General features: G+C 41.1%; 1 protein-coding gene across 1 annotated transcript; it reads left to right on the top strand.

Moving 5' to 3' along the window:
* The first annotated feature begins 1,654 nt into the window (after positions 1 to 1,654).
* On the top strand, positions 1,655 to 8,288 carry LOC141192270 (uncharacterized). Its single transcript, XM_073661766.1, has 6 exons — positions 1,655 to 1,742; positions 1,872 to 1,976; positions 2,059 to 2,182; positions 2,266 to 2,354; positions 2,551 to 2,641; positions 4,945 to 8,288. The coding sequence occupies exons 1-6, from the start codon at positions 1,677 to 1,679 to the stop codon at positions 6,879 to 6,881; spliced, it is 2,412 nt and encodes an 803-aa protein (XP_073517867.1). The 5' UTR covers positions 1,655 to 1,676; the 3' UTR covers positions 6,882 to 8,288.
* Positions 8,289 to 10,953: the final 2,665 nt, after the last annotated feature.

The raw sequence follows: 10,953 nt of genomic DNA, 5'->3' as shown, positions 1-10,953 counted from the left end.
CAGGGATGTTTTTTTAAGTAATGGATGTATGCTGGAGCGCTTAAAAAAGTAGGTAAAAATACAAGATGAGAGGTAGAGGTTGAATATTTTAGTTAGGTGAGTGGTGACAGCTGGAGAAAGGGACTGAAGGAGATGTGAAGGAATAGAGTCACTGGTGCAGGTGGTAGAGCGAGAGGAAGCAAGGAGCCTTGTCACTTCTTCTTCCGTGACTGGTTCGAAGTCAGAAAATGAGCAATATACAATGTGTGAGGGAGGAGCATGCATAACATTTGGGGATTGAGAGAAAATTTCCTGTCGGATATGGTCAATTTTTTCTTTGAAATAATTGGCCAGATCGTCAGTGCTGAGGTTGGTGGTTGGGGACTGTGCTGTTTGATTAAGGAGAGAATGAAAAGTGTCAAACAGGTGTTTAGGATTATTGGACCATGAGATGATGAGGTTGTTAAAGTAGGTTTGCTTGGAGAGGTGAAGGGCGGAGTTATAGGTTTTAAGCATAAATTTATAATGGAGGAAATCTTCGGCCAGATTAGATTTTGTCCACAGCCGTTCGGCACACCTGGAGCCCCGCTGGAGAAAACGTGTTTGCAGCGTGTTCCTGGATTGTCGCCGTCTGTGCCGAGTTGTTCTCTGTGTAGGAGCTGCGCCTTCATCCAGGGCTCATTGCAATGTTTCGTTATAATGCTTCAGTGCAAAGTCAGGGCATGAGAGGGAGGAGATTGGGGCCAATGATGATTGCACCGTTTTCATAAATTTCTGGGTGTTAATGGCATGTATATTTCTATAAGTGTGGAAAGTGGAGGTGTCTTGAGCAGGGTGACAGTTCTTGACAGAGAATGAAAGAAGGTTGTGATCAGAGAGCGGAAGAGGAGAGTTAGTTAAGTCATGTATTGAACAGAGCCGGTCGAAGATCAGGTCAAAGAGTATTTCCATCTTTATGTGTAGGAGAATTAGTAAGCTGTGAAAGGCCAAAGGAGGAAGTTAGCGATAAAAGATGAGCGGCAGATGGGGAGAGGGAATCGCCTATTGGGATGTTAAAGTCTCCCATGATGAGGGTGGGGATGTCATAGGATAGAAAGTTTGGAAGCCAAGTGGCAAAGTGATCCACAAACTGACAGGAGGGTCCCGGAGGGCGATACACAACCGCCACTCGCAGGGAGAAGGGCCGGTAGAATCTGACTGTGTGGGCCTCAAAAGAAGGGATGAAAAGTGAGGGTACTGGGAATATAACCTGAAAAGTACATTTTGTTTAAAGGAGCAGACCAACACCAATTATTACCAGTTGCCTTTCCTGTATGTACTGATCAAGAAGGATTGTAACGGGACCCTAGGGACACTCATCTACCATAAACCTTCAAGCACTAATAAACTATTGAAGTGGGATAACCACCACCCCCATCCCCATAAAAAGAGGAAAACCCAAGGGACAATTTTTATGGTTGAGAAGGTACTGCTCGAATGTCACAGATTTTAATATACTGGCAATAGACCTGAACACCAGATTAAGGGATAAAGGGTACTTGTGGTACATTTTGGATTCCGCATCATCGTTTGCAGAAAAATGGTCCATCAGCTCATCTTTTTCTCATTCAGATCTCTAAAATACCGGATCCTCTCAGTGACGATCGTCTATAATTATATAATATAATATAAATTTTCCTGATTTATCCAGGAAAATTATGGACAAGATGGTGGAGAGGATATTACACCTCACCCTAGAGATCCTCTTCCGGCTTACTGGAGAGGTGAGAGATTCTGATGACGTCCCATTACATCATTCTTATCTATGGGAATAACAGATGAACAGAACTGGAGAGGTGAGGACTCTGGAAATGTCTGTAGTGAGATTTATTAATGTGTCTCTCCATAACCAGAGATTAATCACGGGGCCTCCACCTCACCCCCTGATGCATGAGGACATCAATGACCAGAAGATCCTAGAACTCGCCTACAAGATGATTGAGCTGCTGACTGGAGAGGTGACACTGCTGGGAATGCTGGGACATTATACAGTAACGCTGTGAAGGGATTGGGGGATGACGGTATCATTGTATGTGTCAGGTTCCTATAAGGTGTCAGGATTTCGCCGTCTATTTCTCCATGGAGGAGTGGGAGTATTTAGAAGGACGTAAAGATCTGTACAGGGACATCATGATGGAGGTTCCCCAGCCCCTCACATCACCAGGTAATAGACAGGACTAAATACACACGGCCTATAATTATCTGTATGTAAAGAATGAATACAGTCCCTGTATGTGTTTCCTCCAGATCTATCCAGTAAGAGGACAACACCAGAGAGATGTCCCCATCCTCTTCTTCCACAGGACTGTAAACAAGAAGATCCCAATGTTCCTCAGGTAGATGGAGAGAAGGTGTCATGAGATTTCCCCTATGATGTGTAGACGGCTGTAAAGGTCATGTCTTCAGTTCTGTTTTATCCACCATTATTATGTTTTATATTTGTGTCATGAGAACGGTGGAGATAACAGTATTAGAGCCGATCAAACTTGTGACTTTTCCATCTGTCTTTGACTTTTATAATATTTGTTTCAGGGTGAAGATCTGACCCATATTAATACTACAGTGACATATGTGAGGGGTGATGAGTGGTGTAAAGAGGAGATTCCTACATATGACTACCCAGGTGAGTAGTAACCACTGAATACACAGAAGTCACAGATTCTTTTCAGACACCGGCTGTGGCTTCTTTATCAGTGGTGTAGTCGTATCACAATCGTGTGATCACCATTTTGCCGCTAGACCACAACATTCTCCTCCATCCGAAAATATTCAAATTACTTTGGGAAATTGTGAAAGCCCTTTTCTATAGAACTTACAACCTGGAGGATCCACCTACCCCCTGGGATTAGGAGACGCTGACCGTTACCTGCCCAGTTCTGTAAACTACAAAGCCAAATGTCAGCGTATGTAGATTGTCCTGACAAATTAAAAAATCACTTGAAGAAAACTATTATGATGAGCCTGTAAGAGAAAGCGGAGGGTAATGATGCTGTTGGCTTCCTAGATCCCTGATATCTTATTGGATGAATCTACCTTCTCTCCCTTCTGTGCTGCTGAATGTGCTGATATGGTCCCTACAAGACCAGGTCCAGTCTTTCTGGCCAAACTTCACTTTTATGATCGACAACATTAAATGTCCACTGAGGGACACGTGTGAATTTCTGTACAATAACAACAGAGTTTCCCTTTATCCTGACTTTTCAATTTCTTTTTAAACCAACTAACTTTAAACAGGATTGTGATAAACTACACAGAAAACATTACACCTGTGCCATGATATATCTCTAAGCTGTGCGCGGCTGATGGCTGTAATATACATTTATTCACGCCTGCAGGAGATGTGTTGGCATGGCTCGAGCCCTGGTTTCATGGATTCACTCCACATCATAAATAGTATTGAGCGAATTTGTTCGGCATTTCAGATTCAGGTTCGTGTTCGGGGTTCCGGCTTGTTCGGCCCAAATGGTCAACCATAAATGAGTGTGACTCCAGTTTAGTGTTGGATTTCTCCCTTCATACATACGTTGTTGTTGGAGATGTAACATGTTTATATATTCTTTTTTTTACAAGTTCATTCTGTATGTTAGTTTGATTGTGGTGGGATCGGCCGGCCTCACTTATGTGAGTCTGTAACTCCCTGGTAGTCTTTCAAAAAGATCTCCATTGCCTCTTCCAAATGCCCGAGATCTATATTTAAGACACCTCAGCTCTGCACTATTATAAAAAGTTCACTTTAAATGTCTAATATTTCTTCTTGAAACTCATCTGACAGAAAATATTGTCCCTTACGATAGTTTAGATTGCCAAGAGCCACCGAGCCCCATACTCTAATTACCCCAGAGAGGTTTCACCACTAGTTACTCATTTTTCTCTGATGGAGACAGTTCAGTTTTATCATTTCAGTAGATGTGTTATTGTCTATACTCACAGTTTTTGACTTCAGTAATCCTCTGATTTAACCTCTTCCTGCAGCCAGTATTATGTTTCTAATCAGGCCCCATTTTTCAAATCTGACGTGTGTCCCTTTATGTGGTGATATCGTTGGAATTCTTCACAAAGGATAATAGGAAACATATGGACCTTACAAATTATTTTCCAACTTATTTTGAATCTGACAATCCCCTATATACGGTTGTACACTACTGTCTGGGCACATGGCAGGTTAAGAAGGGAAGAAGCACCATTTAGCTATTAGGAATGCTCGAAAGATGGCTACCACGAACAGGCTTATAACTATCTACCCTGTTTACAGATTTCTCAAATTACTTTGCTCATCACCCTTTAACACCTCTACATGGATCTGAACCTACACAGAGACCCCTAGGCTTGGGCCACTGTGTTACCTGGTATTCGGTGGAGTGAGATGGGAAGAAGAATAGTCAGGTAGCCGGGTCAGAACCAGGAGGGCAGAGAAAATACAAAATCAGAAGACGCAAGAGTAGTCAGTAAACGGGCCAAGGTCACAACAGAAGTAAATACACAAGCCAGGAGCTGAGCACAGAGGACTGATCCAGAGGAGAACAAGGCTGTATCTGGCAGCTTCCAGCAATATGCTTCCACCTTTAGTAGGGTGCAGTGCTCTCCAAATGGCTGAAGCAGGGAGCAGATTAATCCAGCTGGACAGCACACACACCCATACTGCCAGACTGGATGGTACTACTGGTCCCAGCAACCCTAATCTTAGTGGCTGGACAGAGCCTGAGCCTTTAACTCCATATTTGGGAGGCAGAATGAACAAACAGTTGAACACCACGCTCCACTGCTTCATCCTATGAGATTTTCTATTAGATGGTCATTGTCCTGGTGAATAAGTGAATTTTTTAATATAACTTGCCTTTTTTATAGACAATTTAATTAGAAATGTTCAAAAATATAAAATTGAAGGATTTTTTATTAATAAATAATAATTGGTTTTATTCTTGGCAGATGTCTGTACCAGGAGATCAGAGGGACAGCTGACATCTTCAATTTTCAAATCAGATAATTTTCAGATCCCACAGGATACAATTGAAATGAATGACATTACTCTAGATTTACCATCATCCCTTCACAGAAAAGATCTGTCATCTGATCCTTTGAAACAGGTCCCGTCTTCTGATTTATTACCGACTAATAAGGAAAATCAAAGTCACAAAATAAGCATTAAAAAACAAACTGCTCCTAAAGCAAAGAAGCCATTTTCACATTCAGAATATGGATATAGTTTTCCTCTCAAAAAGTCTTTTCTTAAACATCAAAAAATTCACACAGCGAAGAATAGATTTTCTTGCTCCAAGTGTGGGAGATGTTTTAATCAGAAATCAAGTCTTGTTAGGCACCAGATAACTCACACAGGAGAGAAGCCATTTTCCTGTTCAGAATGTGGAAAATGTTTTACAGAGAAATCCACTCTTATCAAACATCAGAGAACTCACACAGGAGAGAAGCCATTTTCATGTTCAGAATGTGGAAAATATTTTACAGAGAAATCAACTCTTATCAGACATCACAGAACTCACACAGGAGAGAAGCCATTTTTCTGTTCAGAATGTGGAAAATGTTTTACAGAGAAATCAACTCTTATCAGCCATCAGAGAACTCACACAGGAGAGAAGCCATTTTCATGTTCAGAATGTGGAAAATGTTTTAACCAGAAATCTAGTTTTCTTAAGCACCAGAGAACCCACACTGTGGAGAAGCCTTTTCCATGTTCAGAGTATGGGAAATGTTTTGTACAGAAATCAAATCTTTTCAAACATCAGACAACTCGCACAGGGGACAAGCCTTTTCCATGTTCAGAATGTGAAAAATGTTTTACAGAGAAATCAACTCTTATCAGCCATCAGAGAACTCACACAGGAGAGAAGCCATTTTCATGTTCAGAATGTGGGAAATGTTTTACAGAGAAATCAACTCTTAGCAGCCACCAGAGAACTCACACAGGAGAGAAGCCATTTTCATGTTCAGAATGTGGGAAATGTTTTGCAAAGAAATCAAATCTTATCAAACATCACAAAACTCACACAGGGGAGAAGCTTTTTTCGTGTTCAGAATGTGGGAAATGTTTTACAGAGAAATCTACTCTTATCAAACATCAGAGAACTCACACAGGGGAGAAGCCTTTTCCATGTTCAGAATGTGGAAAATGTTTTATCCAGAAATCTGATTTTGATAAGCACAAGAGAACCCACACAGTGGAGAAGCCTTTTTCATGTTCAGATTGTGGAAAATGTTTTGTACAGAAATCCTATCTTAATATACATCAGACAACTCACACAGGGGAGAAGCCATTTTCATGTTCAGAATGTGGGAAATGTTTTGCAAATAAATCATATCTTTTCAAACATCAGAGAACTCACACAGGGAAGAAGCCTTTTCCTTGTTCAGAATGTGGAAAATGTTTTACAGAGAAATCAACTCTTATCAACCATCAGAGAACTCACACAGGAGAGAAGCCATTTTCATGTTCAGAATGTGGGAAATATTTTACAGCAAAATCTAATCTTATCAAACATCACAAAACTCACACAGGGGAGAAACCTTTTTCATGTTCAGAATGTGGGAAATGTTTTACAGAGAAATCAACTCTTACCAAACATCTAAGAACTCCCACAGGGGAGAAGCCTTTTCCATGTTCAGAATATGGAAAATGTTTTAACCAGAATTCTGATTTTGATGAGCACCAGAGAACCCACACAGGGGCGAAGCCTTTTTCATGTTCAGATTGTGGGAACTGTTTTGTACAGGAATCACATCTTAACAAACATCAGAGAATTCACACAGGGGAGAAGCCTTTTTCATGTTCAAAATGTGGGAAATGTTTTAACCAGAAAGCGCATTTTGATAACCACACTGGGGAGAATGCCGCAACTACACCCAACTAGTCTCTGTACAGACAAGAAAGGCCCTAGCTGCACAACTAAAAACACCACCACAGACCTAACTCCCTAATAAGCCGTTGAGGAGTTTCTCGTACCTCCTGAGGAACCAGAGGGGAGGCTGCAACACACTGTCAACAAGGGGAAAGGAAAGTATGAAGTAATATACAAAAAACCTGAATGAGAAACAAAAACCCATTCATATAGGGCAAAGAAGGCAAGCTAAGGAGAACCAAAAATAAAAGGAACGAGTATAATCTCCTAGAAACCTAACATTGCTAGAATGAAAAGGTACTGGGAGGGAAAGCAAACTGACCGGGAGGATATTTTCACCTTTGTGGTGAAACTTATAAAATTCATCCTCACCAACTGTAAATGTAAACCTGTCCGTTTATAATGACCACGGACAAGATAAAGATTCCCAACTCACATCAGGACCACAAGATCCCAGGTACTTTCAGCTGCATCACATCTAATGTAATGTACTTAATATGTAGCAAATGTCCAACTGGGGGTCTGTATGTAGGGGAGACAGGGCAAAAACTTGGATGAATTCTCATCGCCACACAAAAAAAGAATAGATCTACTTGTGGCCACACATTTTTACGGCCACAACTGCTTATCCTTTTCCCAAACTGATAGTTCTGCTTCATGTCACTTGTCTTATCTATTGCATTATTCCTGAGCCCTATTATGTATAAATATTTGACTCTTCAGATTTTGTGTTATTCTTTGTCTGATGAAGAGACCTGAGTAGTCTCGAAAGCTTACTGACTAATGGCTAACTGAAAAGATGGTATCAACCACTAAGGACTCTCAAATTTTAATATTTTTCTCCATACAGCAATTTTAAGATCTCTCCACAGGTTTTCAATGGGATTTAGATCCAGACTCATTGCTGGTCAGAACTCTGCAGTACTTTGTTTCCATCCATTTTCTGGGTGCTTCTTGAAGTATGTTTGGGGTCATTGTCCTGCTGGATGACCCATGACCTAGGACTCAAACCCAGCTTTCTGACACTAGGCACTACATTGTGACCCAAAATCCTTTGCTAATCTTCAGATTTCATGATGCCTTGCACACAGTCAGAGGCAGCAAAACACCTTTGAACCTCCACCATATTTGACTGTATGGGTTGTAAATTTATTGATTATGCAGTTCTTTTCTCCTTTTTCTGTTTTCTCCATGCTTAGTGTGCCACACATATGCACACAATGCAAAGATTGAATTCATTTCTCCCATTTTTATCTGGTTTTAGTTGTGATTTTCATATTGCCCACACCTGTTACTTGCCACAATTGCGTTTGAACAAGCTTCACATGCTTGAAACAAAGTTGTTTACCCATAATTTTGGCAAGGTGCCAACAATTTTGTCCGGCCTATTTTGTGTGAAATTATGTTTAATTTGCCTTTTTTTCTCTGTTTTCTTGTGTTGTTCCAATACATGCAAAGGAAATAAACGTTTATAGCAAAAAGTGTAATTTCAATCATTTTCAGGGAGAATTACTTCATTTTGTGGAACAATTTCAAGGGAGCCAGCACCTTGACCATGACTTGTTTTTGTTGCCTTTTTAATATGTTGCAGCATATCATCCTCTACTTGTTCAGCTATATTAGGAGGCTTGTAGCAAAGTCCAATTAGCAGCTTTGCATTATTGCCATTTCCGTGTACATTTACCCAGACTGATTCTACATCAGGAATGTAAAACTCAAAACATGCAGAGGGACAAAATGAAAAACGTGGACAAAGTCGTGGGCCAACTAGTATACAGTATAATGGGCTCCACATAGTCCACCATACAGTATAATGGGCCCCACATAGTCCTCCATACAGAATAATGGGCCCCACAAAGTCTTCCATACATAAGAAGCAAGAGGAAAAAACTTCAAGTCAGAGTCCCATATAATACTGAAAAAATTACAAAATTTTATTAATTATAATTAATACAGGAAAAAAATATGAATTGCAGAAACAGAGGCAGTTAATAGTAAAATAATGGAGGAGCACTAATGAGGAGCATGAGACAAATTAACATGATTATTTTCTGATGTAAATACATAATTCGGCTGCCAAAAAAATAAGTATATATTGTTAAAATGCAGTGAAGCATTCAATAAAAGTGCAGGTTCTTATGAGGTAGGTCAGAAGTAGTTGCTATATAAGAGGTTAGTCATACCGCTGTCTATATATAGGTACTAATCTAGATAGCTCATACTGGGGGTAGCAGATCTTTATAAGTGGTATCAGTGCCTGGACCCCTTAGGCTACAGAGTAAAAGTATATCCTAATACATATTAAAGCCTAGAAAATGCACCTAAGTAGGAAAAAAGATTAAAGAATGGCACCAAAAAGAGTGTAGCATGAATCCTATAGTATACTTACAGCCACAGTGGATGTGAACACAGTCCTCAATGGCACTCACCCTAATGTGCGTTTCGGCACGGCTGCCTTCGTCAGGAGGTGGCGTCAATGAAGGTGGGTAGGGTTTAGAAACCCTTGAGCCAATAGAAAATGGGGTGTGTAGTCTCTCTGCCAATGGGTGTGGGGAGGGAGTGGCATGACACATGGCAATCACCGCCGCATCCACGGCAACATCACCATGACGCAGCAAGCACGTGGTGAACCACGTGACCGCGCATCATGGAGCAGATATTTTTACGGCCAGTGAGGACACCACAGAGAACAGTGAAGCCATGCGTACCGCCCAGTCCACAGACATATATAGTCAAATACAACCGGAGAGAAAAGGAAACTAGCATAATGGGGTAAACTGTCAATAACAGCATAACCCAAATATATATACAGTACAGACCAAAAGTTTGGACACACCTTTTCATTTAAAGATTTTTCTGTATTTTCTTGACTATGGAAATTGTACATTCACACTGAAGGCATCAAAACTATGAATTAACACATGTGGAATTATATACTTAACAAAAAAGTGTAAAACAACTGAAAATATCTCTTATATTCTAGGATCTTCAAAGTAGCCACCTTTTGCTTTAATGACTGCTTTGCACACTCTTGGCATTCTCTTGATGAGCTTCAAGAGGTAGTCACCGGAAATGGTTTTCACTTCACAGGTGTGCCCTGTCAGGTTTAATAAGTGGGATTTCTTGCCTTATAAATGGGGTTGGGACCATCAGTTGTGTTGTGCAGAAGTCTGGTGGATACACTGCTGATAGTCCTACTGAATAGACTGTTAGAATTTGTATTATGGCAAGAAAAAAGCAGCTAAGTAAAGAAAAACGAGAGGCCATCATTACTTTAAGAAATGAAGGTCAGTCAGTCTGAAAAATTGGGAAAACTTTGAAAGTGTCCCCAAGTGCAGTTGCAAAAACCATCAAGCGCTACAAAGAAACTGGCTCAAATGAGGACCGCCCCAGGAAAGGAAGACCAAGAGTCACCTCTGCTTCTGAGGATAAGTTTATCCGAGTCACCAGCCTCAGAAATCGCAGGTTAACAGCAGCTCAGATTAGAGACCAGGTCAATGCCACACAGAGTTCTAGCAGCAGACACATCTCTACAACAACTGTTAAGAGGAGACTTGGTGCAGCTGGCCTTCATGGTAAAATAGCTGCTAGGAAACCACTGCTAAGGACAGGCAACAAGCAGAAGAGATTTGTTTGGGCTAAAGAACACAAGGAATGGACATTAGACCAGTGGAAATCTGTGCTTTGGTCTGATGAGTCCAAATTTGAGATCTTTGGTTCCAACCACCGTGTCTTTGTGCGACGCAGAAAAGGTGAACGGATGGACTCTACATGCCTGGTTCCCACCGTGAAGCATGGAGGAGGAGGTGTGATGGTGTGGGGGTGCTTTGCTGGTGACACTGTTGGGGATTTATTCAAAATTGAAGGCATACTGAACCAGCATGGCTACCACAGCATCTTGCAGCGGCATGCTATTCCATACGGTTTGCATTTAGTTGGACCATCATTTATTTTTCAACAGGACAATGACCCCAAACACACCTCCAGGCTGTGTAAGGGCTATTTGACCAAGAAGGAGAGTGATGGGGTGCTACGCTAGATGATCTGGCCTCCACAGTCACCAGACCTGAACCCAATCGAGATG

Source organism: Phyllobates terribilis, unplaced genomic scaffold, assembly GCF_046119375.1.
Source record: "Phyllobates terribilis strain yellow unplaced genomic scaffold, ASM4611937v1 Scaffold_56__1_contigs__length_8794411, whole genome shotgun sequence".
NCBI classification, from domain to species: domain Eukaryota; kingdom Metazoa; phylum Chordata; class Amphibia; order Anura; family Dendrobatidae; genus Phyllobates; species Phyllobates terribilis.
Note: the sequence above shows the minus strand (reverse complement) of the source record. Positions and strands in the feature narration are given on the sequence as shown.

Excerpts from the sequence above, each read along its gene's own strand:
- LOC141192270 (XM_073661766.1), top strand. The coding sequence starts at position 1,677 with ATGGACAAGATGGTGGAGAGGATATTACACCTCACCCTAGAGATCCTC. Across the intron at positions 1,743-1,871 it reads TCTTCCGGCTTACTGGAGAG|AGATTAATCACGGGGCCTCC; the intron begins GTGAGAGATTCT and ends CTCCATAACCAG. Across the intron at positions 2,355-2,550 it reads AAGATCCCAATGTTCCTCAG|GGTGAAGATCTGACCCATAT; the intron begins GTAGATGGAGAG and ends TATTTGTTTCAG.